Consider the following 20,990-nt stretch of genomic DNA (forward strand, 5'->3'; position numbering starts at 1 on the left):
CCAGAACGCGCCCCCTCCGGGCTGCTGGAACCCCACCCCAGCCTGGAGGTCGCAAGCCCTGCATGGTGATCCCAGCCCTACCCGGGACCCCCACACATCAGTGCTGCATCTCTGCATTGGGAAGGATCACCTGCCCCGCTTACTTCCTCAGGAACCACAGGGAGATTTGGTCTGGAAGCAGGCCCCAAGACCCAGAGAAGACGTGGCCTTGCCTTAGGCCACACAGCAAACTAGGGCCGGCTGTTGGACCCAAGCCATGCCAGAGCAGGAGGGCGAGGTTCCTGCGTAGGGAGACTGAGAGCCGCTTCCTGCCCCGAGGAGAGAGCCCAGGCCCATCACCCCAAGGCCCAGGGCTGTGTTTCCTGATGCCAGGGGTTCAGCCCATGTGACAGCCCATCCTAGTGTCCCCACTGTTCCAACCTGCCAGCAGAGGATCCAGAGGGGCTCCCATCCTCATCTCATCCTGTACCAGGGGAGGAATGTCCTAAAAGCAGGCCTCTGCATGGCCCCCCAACCCCTCCCAACCCAGCTCAGCCCAGTGGACAGATCTGTGTCTGACTCAGGCATGAGGGCCCACTGATGAGATGGTCTTAACAGAGGCCCAGAGAAGTGGCACTTGCCCAAAGTCCCAAAACAAGACCGGGGATGGACCCTTCTGTAGAAGGCGGTCGGAAGTAGTATTCCCATTGAATAGATGGGGAAGTCGAGGCTCCACCCTGGAGAAATGCCAGCCCTATCCCCACTTCTACCTCAGGTGGTTTCCGGGGACAGGTGGATTCTCAGCCCCAGCCAAGGTCTCCTGAGCCCCTTGCAGGTGCGGAAGCTGCTTTATGAGGCTCCCGGTGGGTGCAGGGCCGGCTGTGAAGGGACCCAGGGAAGGGCAGGTTTGCTTGTGGTTGCGAGTGTTTTCCCTGCAAACATGGCCTTTGCCAAAATGTTTCATCCTATGTGTGTGGTGGGGCTGCCACGTAACCAGGCTGCTGCCAACAGCTACAAGGCCCTGGGGATGGGCTGCTCCGGGGCCTCCTAGGCCAGGAGATCTCGGGAAAGAGGACTGCTCTGAGGGGGACCCCCTTATCACCCCAGCCAGGCCTGGCCAGGCCCAGGAGGACGTGGATGCCCCAAGTCGGGGGCTGACTCGCTAACCTCTGGGGCCTGGCACCTCTCAGCTCTCTCAGAAACATGACCCCTTTTAGGAGGAGCAGGAGGTTACCTGAGCCCTAGCCCCAGTCACTGACTGAGCCCTGCTCCTGATCACACACTGAACCCTGACTCAAAGGGCAACAGACGAGAGGGCGTGTGGATGACCCCGCCCTGCTACTTCATACCGCAGGCTCCCTCCAAATGCCTATTTCACTCACAGTGGATGCAGCCCATCGTCTCTTTCTGCATTACCAACTGCAGCCTCCGCCTTAGCTCTCTGCGCCCGAGGAGCTGTGTGTGCACAAGAAGCAGCTTGTATATGTGTGTGGAGGGGGTGTGTGTGTTTCTCTGTATGTGGTTGCGTGTGTACAGTCATCACACACATGTGCATTAGCTACTAATGACTAGGATCAGAGGAAAATATGTGTGCGTGAGTGTGTACGTGAAGCGGGCATGTTGGCATCTCGGTTTATGTTACCTGCCCGTGTACATGAACCTACATGAGTGCAGGCAGGGGAGTTTTGTGTACAGTATGCATATGTGGGCTTGGTACACGGAGCGTGTCTGTGGGGGTGTGGTTTAGGTGCGTGTGTGGACGCTATGGGTGAATAGCTGACTGTTTCTTGGCATGAGTGGGGGCGGAATTTATATGTGTTTGGGCATTTACTGTCTGCTCCTCTGCATGGCTCAGCTGGAGTATAGGCACAAAGGGACTTGGAGCCTTTCCCCACTCCAGAGCCCTTCATGGCTCCCACCAACTCCACACCAGCCCCAATACCAGGCCCAGAGCCCAAGCCCACCCTGTATTGGATCCCCACTAGGGCCCACAGCATTGCCCGGGACCACAGACCCCAGCAAGCCCTCCCCTGAAAGCACAGAGCCCCCCTGCCCCGTTCATATGCCAGGTACTCCCTCACATCCTACTCCTGGCCCCCTGGCCCTCACTGTCACCAGGGCAAACAGCAGACGCGGTGGAAAGGGGCACAAATATTGACCAAAGCCACTCTCAGTGTTTGCTCTTGGCATGAACACTTCCTCTTCCTCGACATACCCAGCGCAGGCCATATTGACTGACAGCCAGTGGACACACGGGAGGGAGATCCTCACCAGCCCCTCCTCCCTACAGCAGCAGCCAGCATGGTTGGGTGAGCACCTGCTACGGGCAAGGTGCTCCCCCAGCCACTCTGCCCTCCTCTCCCGGGACAGGAGCTGGTTCCATTCACCTCTGGAGCTGGTGCCTGGAACATACCAGGGGCTCAGTAAATATCCGTTGAATGAATGAATGAACAACTGAAAGACCGTTGTACCAATCCTAGTGGCAGCATTTCAGGGCTTTCCCTTCACCGAATATTCTCAGGGGTACTGTATGAGTTTCCTCTTGCTACTATAACAGATTGCTACAAACATAATGACTTAAAACACAAACTTATTCTATTTCTGGAAGTCAGCCTACGGCCATACCACCCTGAACGCACCCGATCTCATCTGATCTTGGAAGCTATTTCTGGAAGTCAGAAGTCCAACATGGATGTTGCTTGGCTGAAATCAAGGTATCAGCAGGACTTTGTTCCTTTCTAGAAACTCTAGGGGAGGATTCGTTTCCCTGCCTTTTCCAGCTTCCAGAGGCTGCTTTCACTGCCTGCCTTAAGGCCTCGTCCCCTTCAAACCAGCATGTTGGGCTGAGGGTTCCTCATGCTGCCTCCCTCTTCCATTTACCAGACCCTTATGACACCGGGCCCGCCTGGATAAGCTAGGATATTCTTCTACCTCAAGGTCAGCTGGTTAGTGAGCTTAATCCCATCTGCAAGCTCCAAATCACCTTTGTTCTGTAACCTAACACAGCCCCACGTTCAGGTGTTAGTATGCAGGCCTTCCCGAGGGGCGATTCTTCAGCTTACCACTGGAACTTAGCCTACAATTTGAGAAACTGCCACCCAGGGGCAAAAGGAGTTCCTTTTAGCTTCATAATCTGAATAAACTCTCCATCGGCAGGGCTGACAGGAAAAAAACGTAGCCAGACATTTCCACTCTGTTATGCTTTTATTTGTCTCCAGCAAATGTAGAACTTTATTAAAACAACAGCATATACATCATTTTGTGTTATGCGAGCCGTCCACCAGTGAGCAGACCCACATATAAGATGCCTTCACGTACAGCCGAAGCAAGTGCTGAGGCAGGTGGCAAGTCTGGGAACCTTGGAGCAGGGACGGAGCTGGGGGCACGAAAAAGCCTGGCCTGGACCTTGGAGCCTCTGCTCTGGCTGCTGCACAGCCCCTGAGATCCTGGCATGGCCCTTCCTGTCCTGGGGCCTCAATTTCCTCCTCTTGAAAGTGGAAAGTGGGTCACAATGGGTCCGTCCAAGGGGGAGTTCCAGGGCCGAGCTGGAGACTGGGCGGAGACCCCGCCCCCTGCTCTATGAGGTCACAGTGCCCACAGCTCTGCTTGACCCGGCGAGATCCCGCGTGGCACCTTCCAGGGAACGCTAGGAAGTGGCAGCGGCGGCAGCCGCTTCCCCCTCGCTGACTCCCAGAGAGCCCCCGCACCACCGCCCCCCGCAGATTTCCTAGAGAAGAAAATCGATGCCACGGTCCTCAAGGAGCCCCGGGAACCCGTGTGACCCGCCCGAGGATGTCAGGCCCAGGAGGTGAGGATGGCAGCCCTTCCCTCTGCCGGTTCTTTGCAGTTTACAAAACGCTGGCCCTCTGCCCTCTCCCCCAGAGGTGAGCGGGCATGACCCACGGCCTTCATGGAGGCAGCAGCTGAGGTCGGGGAGGTCTGACGGTGGATTTCCTAAAATCTCCCCGCCAAGGGAGTGGAGGGGCAGTCATCCCCAACACGTGCTTATTGAGCACCTAGTGTGTGCGGGCACTGGGCAGGGTGCTGGGGACTCAAGCTGCACCCAGCGGGTGTGCTCCCTGCCCCCATGGAGGTCCCAGGCTAGCGAGGGAGACAGCGGTAAGTGGGGAAACGCGCGCCTCTGCCATCTACCTGCCTACCGCTGGGCCCCCAAAACGGGGTGTATATCCCAAGAGGGTATCCAAAACAATCCCCTGGGGTGAAGGGGAGAACTTATTAGAACTCCAGTGTATATATTTTTAGCTCACCCTCTTTTAATTTCTATTACTCAAGAATGTATAAATAAATTTGCACGTTTGAAAGAGTAAATAATATATATGTGGTGTTATATATAGAATTTCTTAAGGAATAAACATAAATACATTGGGGGAGGGTATAATAATAAATGTTTGGAGACCATTGTCTTAAGAAATAAATAAAAATTTGTTATCTCACGCACCAAGAGGTCCCAAGAGGTGGATGGCTCCAGAGCACGTCAATGCTGCGTGTCTGCAATGTCCCCTGAGACCCAGGTCCCCGCCATCTTTTTGCTCTTCCTGTTGGCCTCCCCGCTGTCAGAGCTGGCTACCACAGTTCCAGGGGCCCGGAGAAGCTTGGCTGTCTAGGTGCAAGGAGAGTGGGCCTTGTTTCCCGTGGGTCTCATTTTAGCGACGAGAAAGGCTTTTCCGCAAGTGCCAGACCCCAATACCCAGCCCACCCCCACCCCTCACCCCTGCGGACCTGCCCCCACCGAGCCAACCACAGCAAAGGCACTGGGAGTCCTAGAGCGGGCTTGGAGCAATCAGGATTATCCAAAAGCACACGGGCGGGGTAGGAGGGGACAAGGGACCAAAACCAGTCTCCTGCCAGCGAGGGGAGGGACTGGCTTTTGGCGGATAACCACCGGTGACTACCAGAGCAGACGGAGTCCTTTCCTCGAAAGAGACTTGGCTTTGGGGTCAGTCAGCCCTGGGTGTGTCCCTGATTCACAGGCTGGCGGTCTCGGGCAAACTTCTCTGCACCTCAGTCTCTCAATCTGCAACACGGGGACAACCGCGTTTCTTGAAAATTCTAAAATGCGATTCTGAGTCTTGTTATCCCCAGGCCCGCCGCAAGAAGCCGGAACACCTGCAGGATAACAGAGGACACTTTGTCAAACACGAGTGAGCAGGGCAGGGAGGGGGAGCCCCGGGGTCTTCGTGAACAGTAAGGGGCCGAGCTCAGAGATGCCCAGATGGGCACCCCGGGGTCACCCAGCGGGGGGTGGGGTGGGAAGCAGGATGGCCACCCCCAGCTCAGGGTGCTCCCCTGGAGTCTGCAAGGCACCATGTCCCCGAGGCTGGCACTGACACGACAGCCCCACGCTCTCTGCAGGTGACGCCTTCGTGCTGCCTGTCCGCATCAGCGCCCCAGCCGGCCTGACCCAGTGCCTGCTGGCGTGTGTGTGTACGTATGTACTGAAGAACCGCCCTGGCCGTCGGCGTGGGCCTGGGAAGAGGGCCCAGCCGCAGGCCAGGCTGACCTGGGGGGGTAAGGCCTCTGCCAGGCTGCAGGGGAGGGAGGGAACTCTGGGGGTGTCAGGGGTGTCATTCCAGCCAGGATCTCTTCGGTGGCTGGAGAGAGGGAGTAGGAGGGAGACACGCTGTTTGGAGGAGGAGCTAACTGTCGGGCCCTCCCCTACTCGACCCCCAGCCCGGCCCCTGGGCCAGGAGGCCGCTGGTGAAGTCCCGGGAACGGTCTGATGCCATGCGCCCTCACTTCGGGAACGTGGTCTGACCACGCTGTAAAGATCCGTCTTCTACTTCTCTGTTCATCCACCTGCCCCTCCACTTACTCATCACTCAGTCATTTCTCGGATCATCTGTCTGCATAGCCATCTGTTGTCATATCCGTGGGCCCCGTTATTTCAGCCAGCCAGTCAATCATTCACGGAGTCAACCATCAGGTCCCCCGTTCCTTTATCTGCTAATATTCACACCCACCCAGTCATCCACCCGTCCATCCTTCTAGCTAGCCTTCCATCTGCCCATCCTCTCATCTGTCTTCCTATTTAGCCACCTTCCAAGCCGTGGTCTCATCATTCTTCTGTCCATTCATGTATCCTCCCACCTACTTATCTATTCCTGAATCCCAACTTTTTATCTAGCTCCCTGCTGGGCAACACCAGGCCGACAGGGATAAACCAGACAAGGACCCTGCCCTTGAGAAACTCCCAGTGTCTGGGAATGGGCAGAGGCACATCCCAGACTTTTTGTGCTCCCGAGTCACTGTTAGGTAGCTATTAACTGCCGGTCGCAAGCCATGCTCACCTCTAGGACCCGTCCTCCCTCTGAGCTGGCGCTCACCCGTAAGCAGAGCAGGGTTACCCTGGGCTCGATTAGAAAATTGAGAGGGTCTCCCAGCAAGAGGGCCTCGCCCCCTGCAAGGCTTTGTAGGGTAAGAACAAGGGTGCAGCTGCTCACCGCCCTCCTGCCTCCCCTGCAGCCTGGATCACCTGCCTGGCCTGCTTCCTGAGGACTCAGGTTCACCAGATTCTGTTCAGTACCTGCAGGTGAGCAGGGGCAGGCGAGGGGAGGCCGATGGGGGCAGGGAACATGCAGCTGGTTACCACGGCAGCCCCCTCACGGGTTTGAACCTCCTCGTGATCACCAGACCAAAGAAGCCATCCCAAACCTGGCTTTTATCATATCTCTCACCTCAGAACCCACTGTGGCTTCCTCCTTCACCTGCAGCCTTCTGGAATCCTGTCCCATGCTTCCTTTCTGAGCTGCCTCATTATGCGTCCTGCTGTGGATCCATCGGGCCGGCAAGGCTAGGGTTCTCACCCCCTGGGCCTGCTATTCCTATTTCTGCCTCTGTACCTTGGCACATGCTGTTTTTCCTGCCTGGAATGCCTGTCCCATCCTTTCCCTTCACCCTTCTGGTCCATGCAAACTCCGAATTCCTGCAGAGCTTTCCACCTCATTCATTCACTTAGAGTTTGCATTCTAAACATCTCAATGCCTACTCTGGTCCCAGCCTTGACCCTCACCACTCCTGAGCTCCCAGTCAGGGGAAGGCAGGCAGACACCAAAACCAGTGGTAAGGGGAGGAGGCCGGTTTTGACTCTGGAGGTCGTAGGAGGAGGGGACGTTCGTCTGTGTTGAACTCTGAAGGATGTGCTCACCAGGACAGAAGTGAGGGAACAGACAGTTTATAGATGGAGAAAGGGTGTGAAGAGGATGTGGGTGACCACTGTGAGTGGATCTCTGACAGCCCCAGATACGGGAGTAAGAGCTTTCTTCCCCCTGTGATGCTGTGCAGCCCCAGGACTCAGTCAGCATCTTGGAGGGGGTGTCTCACTGCCCAGGGTGGGTCCTGACCTTCCTGGTGGGAAAAGGGCAAGGGCCAGGCCAGGATTTGCTAGCCTGTGCAAAGCCTTTCTTCACCTTGACTGCTGCTTCCTTCTCTTCCAGATGCAAGCTGTTCTTCCAGAAGCTCATGGAAAAGACAGGTGTTCTGGTCCTCTGTGCTTTTGGTACGTCTCCGGGGCCCTGCCCCAGGTAGAGGTATCCCTGAGCTCTCGCCCCACCTGGGGAGGGAAAGAGTGAAGGCTCTGACACTGACTATGTGACCCTGGGCAAGACAGTGACCTTCTAGGAGGCTCAGTTTCCCCATCTGTCTAATGAGTGTTGCTGTGAGGAGTAAATTAACTGATGACCAAGGAAATTTTTTGAAAGCTAAGAAAAGCCTTGAAAACTGTAAAGTTCTCCCCCAACCACGGTATGATCATTATTACTCATTTCTTAGTTTTCTACGGCTTCCTTCCAACCATTGCTACCCACCTCCCACATCACAGCTTTACTTTCCCAGGCAAAGGGATCTCCTCCCTCCACTCAAGCATACTGGCCCAGAGAAGTGGGGTTGGGCGGGGTGTGTGTGTGGAGAATTTCCTAGGAAATTAGAAATTCCTAGGAAACTTAACCCAACAAATAAGATTTTTTAAAATAATGGCTTTATTGAAATATAATTCGCATACCATAAAGATCACCATTTTCACATGTATAATTCAGTGGTTTTTAGTATGTTCACAAAGTCATGCACCCATCACCACTATCAAATTCCAGTATTTTCACTACCCCCACAAAGAAATTCCCCAGTCCCTATCACGGTTTCCTGTTCCCCCTCACCCCAGACCTAGGCGACCAACTACTAATCCATTTTCTGTCTCTATGGATTTGCCTATTCTGGACATTTCATATAAATAGAACCATACAATAGTATGGGGTCTTGATGGTTTCTTTCACTCATCATTGTGTTCTCAAAGTTCACCCATGGTGTAGCATAGAACATTCGACCCTTTTTTATGGCTGAAAATATTCCATTGTATGGATATGCCATATTTTGTTTGTCCATTTATTGTTTGATGGATATTACAGTTGTTTCTGCTTTTTGACCACCATTAATAATGTTCCGGGGAATCTTCCTGTAAAATACTTGCGTGGACATGTGTTTTAAATTCTCTTGGGTAGAGGCACCTGGGTGGCTCAGTCAGTTGAGCGTCCGCCTTTGGCTCATGTCATGATCCCAGGGTGCTGGGATTGAGTGCCCCATTGGGCTCCCTGCTCAGCGGGAGAGTCTGCTTCTCCCTCTCCCTCTTCCTGCCACTTCCCCTGCTTGGCTGTCTCTCTCTCAAATAAATACATAAAATCTTTAAATAAAGAAAGAAATTCTCTTGGGTTTATATTTAGAAGCGTAATTGCTGAGTCATGAGGCAACTCTATACTTAACTATCTGAGAAATTGCCAAACTTTTTTCCCAAAGTAGCTGCACCATTTTACGTTCCCACCAGCATGTATGAAGATCCAATTTCTCCACATCCTCACCAACACTGGTTATTATCTTTTATTTTAGCCATTTGGGGAGGGGGTGAAATGGTATCTCACTGTGGTTTTTATTTCATTTTGCTAATGATTAATGATGTTGAGCATCTTTTCATGTGCTTATTGGTCATTTGTAGATCTTCTTTGGAGAAATGTCTATTCAGATCTTGGCCCATTTTTAAATTGGTTTGTCTTTTTATTATTGAGTTGTAAGGGTTTCTTATATAGTCTGGATACAAGTCCCTTATCAGATATACAATTTGCAAGTATTTTCTCCCATTCTGTGGGTTGTCTTTTCACTTTCTTGATGGTTTCCTTTGTGACACAAATTTTTAAATTTTTTTAAAAAGATTTTATTTATTTGAGAGAGAGAGTGAGAGAGAGAGAGAGAAAGAAAGAGCACACGAGCTGAGGAAGAGGAGAGGAAGAGGAAGAAGCAGACTCCCCCCTGGAGAGCCCAATAGGGGACTCAATCCCAGCACCCTAGCATCATGACCTGAGCCCGAAGGCAGACACTTAACTGACTGAGCCACCCAGGTGTCCCAAATTTTTTTAATTTTGATGAAGTCCAATTTATCTATATTTTCTTTTGTCATATATGTGCTTTAATGTCAGATGCAAAAAACTATTGCCTAACCTAAAGCCATAAAGATTTACTCCCACTTTTTCTTCCAAGATTTGTATAGTTTTAGCCCTTACATTTAGGTTTATGATCCATTTTTTAGTTAATTTTTGCATATGGTGTGAGGCAAGGGTCTAACTCCATTCTTTTGAATGTAGATATCCAGTTGTTCCATTTATTGAAAAGACTATTTTTTCCCTTATTGAATTGTCTGGCATCTTTATTGAAAATCAATTGATCATAAATGTGAGGGTTTATTTCTGGACTGTTAATTTTATTCCCTCAATCTATCTGTCTAGCTATTTGCCAGTACTACCCTGGATTGATTGCTATAACTTTGTAGTAAGTTTTGAAATCCAGAAGTTTGAGTTCTCCAACTTTGTTCTTTTTAAATTATTTTGGCAGTTATAGTCCTTTACATTTCCAAATGAATTTTAGGATCAATTTTTCCATTTCTTAAAAAAAGGCTACTAGGATTTTGAGAGAGATTGCATTGATTCATAGATGAATTTGGGGAGTAGTGTCACCTTAACAATATTAAGTTTTCCAATCCATGAACGTGGGTTGTCTTTCCATTATTGACATATATCCCTATGTCTTCTTTAATTTCCTCCAATGATGTTTTGGTTTTTTCAGAGTACAAGGTTTGGACTTCTGTTAAATTTATTCCAAGTATTTTATTTTTTGAGATGCTATTGTAAATGGAATTGTTTTCTTAATTTCATTTTCAGGTTGTTTATTGCTTGTGTTTAGAAATATAATTGATCTTCATATACTGATCTTGTATCCTGCAACCTCGCTAAATTCATTTATCACTTCTGACACTGGGCAAGACACCCAGTCTTAGATACTTTAGGATTCTGTGTGCAAGGTTATGTCATCTGCCTTTTATTTCTTTTTCTTGACTAATGGACCTGGCTAAAACCTTCAGGACAATGTTAAATAGAAATAGCAAGAGTAAGGGTGCCTCGGTGGCTCAGTTGGTTAGGCATCTGCCTTCAGCTCAGGTCATGATCCCAGGGTCCTGGGATTGAACCCCACATTGGGCTCCCTCCCCAAGCAGGGAGCCTGCTTCTCCCTTTCCCCCACTTGTGCTCTCTCTCACTCTCTTTCAAATAAATAAATAAAATCTTAAAAAAAAAAAAAGAAATAGCGAGAGTAGACATACTTGTCTTGTTCCTTATCTTAGGAAGAAAGCATCCAGTCTTTTATCATTAAGTATGTTATTGGCTGTGGGTTTTTCATAAATGGGCTTTATCAGATTGAGGGAGTTCCATTCTATTCCTAGTTGTTGATTGTTTTATCATGAACGTTGAATAGGTTTTAAAGACTTTTAATAATGGCTTGAATGGTAGGGTTTCAGGCAGCACAGAGATCATAATATGCAGGGAAGACCATCTCATTTTCTTCTCTTCATCAATTCTCCCCAGTGGAATGAGGAGGGAGACGGGACATGGATTATTTGGTTTATGTGAGACACTTTGCATATATGATATCGTTTGATCATGAAGTGGATATTACTGTTATTCCCATTTTACAGAGGAGGAAATTTAGGTATAGAGAGATTAAATAAGTTCTTCCAAAGTTGCACAATGTTAGTGCCAAAGCTGGGATTTGAATCCAGATACCTTAATGCCAGAGCTTAAACTTTTAACCTTTCATCTTACATGGCTTATTCTCATTCTCCTGGCCCCACAGGATTCTGGATGTTTTCTATGCACTTACCATCCAAAATGGAAGTCTGGCAGGTGAGTGTGTGCGCTCTTCAGGCCCCACCACTGACTAACCTCACCCCAACTAGGCAATGTTGCCTCCATCAGCTTCTCTCACTCTCACCACATCTGGACCCTGATCAGTTCCTGACTCATCCCAGCCCCAAATCTCTGCCTCTGCCATGCCACCCACCTGGAACCCATCTCTCCCACCAAAATGTGACTTTAAAAGACCAGATGCAGTCGTCCTTCTTCTTACAGAAGGACTCTCCTGTCACTCACTCCCAGAGGTTACCTATCTTTCCTTTGCCAAATCTTCCTCCTAAAGTGGGAGAGTGAGGATGGAACACAATTTTCTCTCTATGCAAGGCAATTTGTTCTGCGCAAATGAAATGAGACCATTTGCTTTGTGGTTCCTGGGGAGAAAGGAGGAGGAAATCAGTGGCCAGAGATCCCTATCAGAGGACAGCAAAGAGTCTCAGAAGGGCTAAAGAGAAAGGGGATCTGAGGAGCTTGTCCCTCCCTCTCCTCTTCTCTCCTTTTAGACTCCTTCATAACTTCAAGATCCAGCTAAAATGTCACTTCCCTCAGAAATTACAGGTGGAGGTGATGACATTCCCCTTTCCTCCCACAATTTTCTGTAATCATGAATGCAATCTTCTGTAATCATGACTATTTTCCCAACTGTATTGGGAGCTCTTGAAGACAGAGCCAGGTCTGATTCACTCCAGCGATGTCCACCTCAGGGCTGGGCACAGGGTTGTCACTATCAGTGTTGGTTGACTGGATGATCAGAAGGAAATGTGGAATGGAGGGAGAGTAGATGGGGCAATGGAAGTGATGGTTGCAGGGATGTAGGGAAATGGCTGGGGGGATAGATGGACAGATGAATGGAAGATTGGATGGATGAGAAAATGGACAGATGAGAGGGCAGATGGGATATACGGGTGGGTAAATGGATGGATGGATGGATGGATGGTGGTTGAGAGGTTGGATAGATGGGAAAGTGAAAGGATTGGTGAAAGGGTCAATATATAAGGTAAGTTAGATGGATAGGAGGGTGGATGGATAAAGAAGGTTGGATAAATGGAAGAGTAGATGAGTGGGCAAGGGTGGTTGGATGGGATGGTGGATGGGTGGAAGGGTAGATGGATGTGGATGAATGGATTTAAAATGGAAGGTATATTGGATTTTGGATAGATGGTAGGTGGGTGAATGGATGGAAGAGTAAATGGGAAGGTGGATGAATGGATGGATTTATGATTGTGGGAGAATGGATGGATAAAGTTCTATTGGACCCAGATTAGGGCATCTGAAAAAGATTCCTTGCTTTCCTCAATACCCTACCAGGATGACAGCATAAATAGTCCACTGCAGAGCTTGAGGTAAGAAGAATCTGCTAAATAGTCTTATTATCACCTAAAAACCAGAATTATATCTAGGTCCTGTGATGTATTGGCTAAGAATGTGGGTTCTGCTGTCAGACCAACCTAGGTTTAAATCCCAGCTCCCATACTTCCTACATGGTTAAACTTTTGCAAGTTACTTCACCTCTCTGGGCCTTTGACTTCTCATTTATGAGACGAGGCATAACACCCACCTTGCTCTGCGTAATTATCAATATTAAAGAAGACGTAAACTGTCCTGAATAATTCCTGGCCTAAGTTTAGCACTCAGCAAATGGTAGCTGAGTAGAAATTTTAACCAACAAGATACCACCTGGTGGCAGCATCCTTAATTTCAAACAAAATACTCAGGAATATTTGGAAGAAGTAAGTTGAATTTAAAAATATTCCAAGTAAGAGGAAGAGCATGAGTAATATTTTAGAGATAAGAACCTGCTAGATAGGGCCAGAGATGGGCCCAGGAGAGTGAGAAAATCTGAGGCTAATTCTTTGTGGGCTGACTGACAAAAGTAGAAGCTGAGGGTGACAATAGCAGCATCACAAATCAGTTGGTCCATGTTTTAACTCCTTCCTTGTAAGAATGTACCAGGAGAAGGTGCGGCTTCACACTGGGGAAATCCAGGACCTCCGAGGTAACATGACCCAGCTCATTGCCAAGCTCCAGCTGATGGAAGCCATGTCAGACGAGGTGAGATCCTGGCCATTCTGCTCCCAAACATCTGACTTCTCTCTTTGTTTAATGCCTTTTTTCCTATTTCTTAAGTTTTATTAGAGCACATCCCCCAACAACTTCCTGGAAGAGAGTGAAATAAGAGACTTATTAATTTGCTTAGAACTTGCACATTTGAAAATATCTTTATTTTACCCTTGCATTTGATTGATAGTTGGGCTGGGTATAGAATTCTAGATAGGAAAGTTTCCCCTAAAAATTTCGAAAGAATTCCACTATTGTATTCTAGTTATACTGTTGCTGTTGAGAAGTATAATAGTGTTATTATTGGTCCTTTGAGTATGATCTGGTTTTGGTTTTTTTTTTCCTATCTCTGGGAGTTTGTAGAATGTTCTTTTTATTTCTGATGTTCTATATTAAACTTGTTTGGGGTGGGGTTGCTGAGGTTATTGGATCTATGGGTTGATTTTTTCAATAGTTTTTTAAATTCCTTAGCTATTATTTCTTAAAATATTGTTTCCTTCCCATTATCTATCTCCTCTCCTGGGACTCCAATTACATCTATGCTAGAATTTTAGAGTGTGTTCCACATAATTCCTATGCTATTACCTGGTATGTTTGATTTTCATTCTTTTTCTCTATGTGCTTAAGTTTTTGATGTTTTCTATTCACATTTCTTCAGGTTCACTAATGATTTTGTTTGTTTAGTTCTATAATATACATTTGATTCTTTTTCATAAATTTTAATTCTGTGGTGAAATTCTCCAACATCTCATCTATGTTGTCCATTTTTTCTTTTATTTAACATTTTGTCATAGTTATTTTTAAATCCTTGTCTGCTAAATCCAATATTTGGATCATCTATGGTCTTTTTCTATTATCTGGTTTTCTTTGGAGTATCAATCATATGGTCTTGTCTCTTCCTGTCCAGAAATTTTTTAGTGTTTTTCTGGACATTGTATACGAAAGAACTGCATGCTCCAGATAATTATAACTTCAACTAGAGAGAGTTCTCCCTTTTCTTTGTAAGGAAGATGAATACACTGATCACTTCTATGTAGATCTTCATTGAGCTGGCTCAGACCTGGATTGCAATTTGTATAAGATTTAGTCAGAGGTTTCAGCTTAACCCTTCAATGTCCTGCCCATGCAGCTTCAAACTTTTGGTAGATGTCTTCATGGGAAAGACTGACCATATGTCTGAGGCTTCTCAAGTCTCCAATTTTGTCTTCCAGCCCTGCATCAATGCAAAATCTCTGACCCCAGGGGTAACCTTCTCTGCCAGGGGCAAGCTTGGATTCTCAGCCTCTAATTGTGCCCATAATTGGTTTAGTGCCCTCAGGTGCAGCTAAAGCTTCTGAGTATTGATTCACCACTCCTCCTAGGGCAGTGGTTTTCAGAGTGTGGCCCCCATATCAGCAGCATCAGCATTACATGGGAAAATATTAGAAATTCAAATCAATGGGCCCTCCTCAGACCTACTGAAGATGGAAGCCAACCATCTGTGTTTCAACAAGCCCTCCAAATGATTCTGTTATATACTAAGAAGATTTTTGTAGGGCTTTATCTCTTGCTTATTTTGTTTTGAGGTCCCCTCACTGAAAGGGACTTGGTTTCCCAAGCGTTGTGAGACTGGGAAGTTTTACTCTGTCTTTCAGAAGTTTTCAAGGTAGCTCTTTAGCCCCTTCCATAGTTCTGGGTTTCAGTTAACATCTTATGGGGAAAACTGTTCAGGTTTGAGGCTCATCAAGTCTCCAATTTTATCTTTTTAGTCCTGTGTGACTATTAAAATCTTTGTTGCTTTCTCTTTCACCAGTAGCAGCCCTTGTTCAGCCTAAACCCACGTCTTCAGCTCATGCCCAGAATTATCAAATGCCCCTAGGGATTAAAATATTGTTAGCGTATTTCAGAATGGTTCTCTCCTCTCTATAATTTTAATCCCTCTGGTCCTCATTTCTCCCATAGCTTAGTGGTGGCTTTAAAATATGATTTAGTAAACTATATGGCCTTTCCTAGTTGTTTTTAGTCAGAGCATTGATCCTCTGTAACTTACTACATCTTACCTGGAAGCCCTACATCTCACCTTACATCTTAAATGTCATAATAATTTGCCTATGGGCTGGCTACCATTGGGGCCATTACAATCTGGAAACTCATGTCCTTTAGTCCTAAAAAGTGTTCTTTACTCATGTGATTAAATGGGTGTTTTCCCCCCAGCCATATTTGTTTTATTCTCATTTTTGAAGCTCCTTTTATTTGGATGTTAAATTCCTGAACTCATCCTCTGTTTTCTTCCATCTCTCCCTGTTTTCTTCTCTTTGTTTGTTCTGAAATTGAGAACATAATCTCAGCTTTATCTACCAAAATTTCTACTGGGTTTTTCATTTTTGTTAATATATTCTGAATTCCTAAGAATTTTCTTTTTTTCTCCCTGGGTGTTCCTTTTCATAGATTTCTATTCTTGTTTTATGGATGCAATATCTTTTCTTACCTTTTGGAGCTTAGGCAGGTCACCAAACTTTCTGAGTTTCCACATCAACAAAACAAATCATAATCACTGCCCTGTAACCCTGTGGCTAGTCTAGTTACTACTGCCACACAGCAAACTGCTCCAAAACTTGGTGGTGCTAAACAATCATTTTATTATGCTCAGAGATTCTGTGGGTCAGGGATTCAAATAGGATGCAGTGGGGATGGTTTGTCACTGCTCCACAATACCTGAGGCCTCACCTGGGAAGACTTGAAGGCTGGGGTGACTTGGCAACTGTATCTGGACCCATCTGGAAGCATCTTCACTCACATGTCTAGAAGTTGATATTGGTTATCAGCTGGGAACTCAGGGCTGTTGACTAAAGCACTCATACATGTGTTCTCAGTGTTGTGTGGGCTTCCTCACAGCATGGTAGCTGGCTTCCAAGAGTGAGCATCCCCAGAGAACCAAGTAGAGCTGTACCCCCTTTTAGGCTTAGCCCAGAAGTCACATGACATCACCTCTGCCAGAGCCACAGGCCCACCCAGACTGACGGGAGGGAACTTTAGCCCCACCTCTCAACAGAGTATCAAAGTCATATTGAAAGAAAAGTGTGTTACAGGAGACTTTGTTATGGCCATTTTGGGGAAATACAATCTGCCACAGTTTTGAAGAGTCTAATAAAAATAATAGCCAGCATTTACTGAGTACCAACTGTGCTAAGTGCTTTGCAGTCTTTATCTGGCAGGAGAGTGTAGTAGCTAAGAGCCCAAACACTGGAACCAAACTGCCTGGCTCTGCCTCTTACCAGCTGTGTGACCTTGCACACGTTACCTTTTGTGCCTTAATATTCTTATCTTTAAAATGGGGGTGATCATAGCACATGCCTCCTAGGGTTGATGTGAGGGGAAAAGAGTGAACATACGTAACACTGAGGACGGTCCTGGCACACAGTAGTCTTACAAGTCCTGGCTCTAATCCGCACAGCAGCCAGAGGGGGACATGATTATCGTCCCCATGGTACAGACAAGAAGGCCAAGAATCAGAGGCGCCCGGGTGGCTCAGTCATTGAGCATCTGCCTTCGGCTCGGGTCATGATCCCAGGGTCCTGGGATCGAGCCCTGCTTCGGGCTCCCTGCTCGGTGGGAAGCCTGCTTCTCCCTCTCCCACTCCCCCTGCTTGTGTTCCCTCTCTCGCTGTCTGTCTCTGTCAAATAAATAAATAAAATCTTCAAAAAAAAAAAAAAGAAGGCCAAGATTCAGAGGGGCGGTAACTAGCCCAAAGCCCCACAGCAGTAAAAGTTTGTCTGACTCCAGACCCCCTGCCTCTTCACTTCACTAAGAGTCCTGTCCCACGTGGGACACCCTGTCACGGTGCACGTGGAAGCACTGAGGAAACCCAGTGGGGAGGGGGGTAGGTATGGCTCTGTGTCACCTGGGCCTCCTCACCGTGGGGTGACTGGGTGGTCTTGTGCCAGGACCAGCCACGGTCTCCACAGGCAGGGGTAAACAGTTAAGGACAAGAGAGTTGCTGCAGTCACGTGTCACTTGGTGTGAACACACGTGTGGACGTGACCTGTCAGAACACATCAGCACACAGCCTGTTTTCTGCCTCCTCAGGAAAAAATTGCCCAGAAAATAATGAAGATGATACAAGGAGATTTTATTGAAAAGCCAGACTTTGCCCTAAAATCTATAGGTAAGTGACTCCCCCTCACCCCCCGCCCCCCACACCGCAACAATCTGCCCACATCAAGTTTCCCCAGAAACTCTTCAGAGGATGGATTTCAGTTCTGGTCTGGTGCACTCTCTGCCGCCGGGAAGTTCATGGTCAGAGCTAACCTCTGCCCCCCCAGATGGTTCTCTTGCTACAATTTTCTGTTGTCTCAAAAGGGGGGCTGAGGCAGGGAGAGAAGGCCCCCCATGACCCCTCTACCCACTCACCATCCTCCAGACCCAGAGGCCAGCTGAGCCGCACCTGCCCCATGTCAGGGAGAACAATTGCAGGTGGGAATCAGTGCTGTGGAAAACCAGAGCAGGTGGCTGGGAGAGAGGGGACCCAGGCAGAGGGGGGTGCGGGAGGACGTTTGAGTTGAGACCTGGCCAGGAAGGAAAAGTATTCCCGACCCAGGGGAGCCCCAGTGAAGGTACCCCTGTGGAGACGCAGCAGGAGCACGCGGGGTGGGGGGGCAGGGGGAAGGAGGCGAGGCAGGGCGGGCAGGGTGGACGGGCCCGGGCCCAAGGGCATGTGGGGTCAGAGGGCATTGGCTTAAGCTCTCAGGGCAGGAGTGCCCTCCTCTGTGCAATAGGCCTAACAATAGCCATCGGAATAATGGGGAGGCTGTCATCAATGAGGCTCTGAGGGAAGGACTCCTTTGCTCCTCACAGCAACCCCAGGAGGTGAATGTTAGCATTCCTATTGTTGCTGCTCTTCTTAGTCCCATTTCCCAGAGAACACCGGAGTCCAGAGAGGGCCAGTGACTCACCCAAAGCGCTCACGGGGCGCACAGTCAGCGCCCACCCAGACCCTCCCTCCCGTACAGGGGCCTCCATCGACTTTGAGCAAACGTCAGCCACGTACAACCACGACAAGGCGCGCTCCTACTGGAACTGGATCCGGCTGTGGAACTATGCGCAGCCCCCGGACGTGATCCTCGAGGCAGGGGTGCTGGGGGGACGAGGAGAGGGGGGCAGGGGTGTGGTCAGGGTTCTGGGAGCAGGACCTGGAAGTGGACACTGGCGGTGTGTGCAAAGGGGGTGGGTCCCTGGGGTGGGGGGAGAGGTAGGAACACGAGACAGAGACGGGGCAGGGGCAGGGAAGGGACAGCCTGCTTCGGCACTGGAAGGGGCCCGCCACCCACGCCTCAAGACCTGAGGGTCAAGGAACCCTCACGGCCCCAAGCAGGCTCCTGTCCTCCCTGTGCCGGGCTGAGCGGAAGGCTCATTCTTGCTGCCGGCAGTCAGGGGAGCTTCCTGGAGTTGGTGGTGCTTGACCTAAGCTTTGTAGATGGAAGGATCTGGCTCATCCAGGAGGCAAAGAGAGCTAGGTGAGCCAGGGTGGGACGAGGAATTCACCTTCACCCACCCACCCAGCATGGTCCCCATTGCACCTGCCCCTTCCAGCCCAACATGACGCCTGGCAACTGCTGGGCCTTCTCCGGGGACCGAGGTCAGGTGACCATCCGACTGGCCCAGAAGGTCTACCTGTCCAACCTGACACTGCAGCACATCCCCAAGACCATCTCACTGTCGGGCAGCCTGGACACTGCTCCCAAGGACTTCGTCATTTACGTGAGCATGCCCCAGCAGGGAGCAAGGCTTGGCTAAGGGGACAGCCTCATATGGTGGGACTCTGGGCACTCCGTCTGCACAAGCCACCAGGCTAGAGGGGTTGGCTGAGGCTTTGTGAAGGCTGAGGGTGACCAGGTTCGGAGCTGATCACAGCCGTTGAGGATGGGAGATAAGCAGCTACTTTATTTCAAGCCAAGCTTTTCAGAGCCCAGTTTGGTCTTCAGAGACCATTGACAAGGAAACTGCGGTCCAGAAAAGGGTCAGGGTAACACCCAAATCCTACAAGTCAGTGACAGAGTTAGAAGAGGACCCTCAGGCTTTTGATTCCCAGTCGAGTGCTCTTTCCTATCCATTATTCTGTGCTGCAGTGGAATGATGCCCAAAGAGGTAGGAAGTTCCCCATGCCAGGAGGTATGCAAGTCTCAGCTGGAGAGGGGCAGCAGCCTCTGAAGGCCCTACCCATACCTGATACTTTCTCCTTGGTTCTGATTCTACAGGGCATGGAAGGCTCTCCCAGGGAGGAGGTGTTCCTGGGGGCGTTTCAGTTTCAGCCGGAAAACATCATTCAGATGTTCCAGCTCCAGGTACCGGAGAAAAGCTGCCCATGTCGAGCACATATTGAATGTACAGCATGGGCAGGGCTTTCCCCAGGGAACCCCATTTCGTCCCCCCAGTAGCCTCGGGTGTGTAAAACTGTCACTAGCCCACTCGACAAGTGAGGAAACTGAGGCTCAGAGCATGAAGCCACTGCCCAGGGCAAAAAGTGGGACCCCGAGGAGATGCATCCAGCTTCTAGCAATACATCGTTCCCCTGACCTGCCCCGGAGGCCACCCACAGGAGGGGCCTGCTGGGCCGCGGTTGCTGGCTTCCAACTTAGCGTCTCCATCCTGGGAGACCCCGTTATCAGCTCCTGACCCAATGGAGACCTAAAGGGGCAGAAGTTGGGAACAGAAGCGGGACACAAGGGGTAGCTAGTAGAATGGCCTTGAGACTCAGGCTGACACTGACCCAAACCCCGACCCCACAAATCTGCGTGATCTTGGGCCATTCCCTTCCTCTCTAGGCCTCAGGTTCCCCTTTGTAATTCCCTGGGAGGTTCAAAGCATCCAGTGAGATCTCAAAGGCCAAGGCCCCAGCTTTTGCACTGGGCTCCATCCCCTCTTGGGGGGCAAAAAGGGGAGGAGGCAGCACTCACTGAACATCTACCAGGTGGCAGGCCAGCTAGCTCCAGGATCTTGTTTCATGCCCACAGCAAACCTGGGAAGCAGATATTAACCCTCCCATCTTACAGAGGGGGGAAACTGAGGCCCCAAGGGGGGGCAGTGATTTGCCCTGGGGTCCCACAGCCATATGTACCAGGGCCCCAAGGCTGGGACACTTTCTCAATCACAGTATATCCGTCCTTCTGGCCTCAGCACCTTCCACCCCAGCCCCTGAGTATCAATTTCTTGTGTGGCTTCAGGACAGTCCATTCTCCTATCTGAGCCTCAGTTTTCCCACCTGTGAAATGGGAGGCTTCCTTTCCACGCCCAAACACCCCTCTGGAAAGGCAGAGTGGAAGCCAATGGCTCCATGTCTGAGTCTCTTGCAGAACCAGCCTGTCCGAGCTTTTGGGGCTGTCAAGGTGAAGATATCGAGCAACTGGGGGAACCCCCGCTTCACTTGCCTGTACCGAGTGCGTGTGCACGGCTCTGTGACCCCACCTAGAATGCCCTAGAGAGCAGTCGAACTAGAGCCCCTACCCCAAGAGAGATTAAAGTTTATTCTTCATAGCTCAGCCCAAGTCTGAGTGTCTTTTGGCTCCAAAGAGTGAGGGTGGGCTAACATGTGATGTCTGAGGCCACGGTTAGCAATTCTCCACCATGTCCCGAGTGTCCAGGCCCCCTCACAATAGCCCCACGACGCCCCATGTCACAGATGGGGACAGTGAAGTCTCCGAGCAAAAACTCGCCAGAGGTCACAGCTCACAAATGCTGCAC

At 49.6% G+C, this 20,990-nt stretch overlaps 1 protein-coding gene across 1 annotated transcript; it reads left to right on the plus strand.

The window, feature by feature from the left end:
- The first annotated feature begins 3,722 nt into the window (after positions 1–3,722).
- On the plus strand, positions 3,723–20,728 carry SUN5 (Sad1 and UNC84 domain containing 5). Its single transcript, XM_036093212.2, has 13 exons — positions 3,723–3,787; positions 5,083–5,141; positions 5,353–5,424; positions 6,463–6,529; positions 7,434–7,495; positions 11,161–11,210; positions 12,525–12,559; positions 13,160–13,268; positions 17,340–17,418; positions 18,263–18,378; positions 18,843–19,010; positions 19,508–19,594; positions 20,603–20,728. Exons 1-13 carry the CDS (start codon positions 3,723–3,725, stop codon positions 20,726–20,728), a joined length of 1,095 nt encoding a protein of 364 aa, XP_035949105.2.
- The last annotated feature ends 262 nt before the right edge of the window (positions 20,729–20,990 follow it).

This window comes from Halichoerus grypus, chromosome 10, assembly GCF_964656455.1.
Source record: "Halichoerus grypus chromosome 10, mHalGry1.hap1.1, whole genome shotgun sequence".
NCBI classification, from domain to species: Eukaryota; Metazoa; Chordata; class Mammalia; order Carnivora; family Phocidae; genus Halichoerus; species Halichoerus grypus.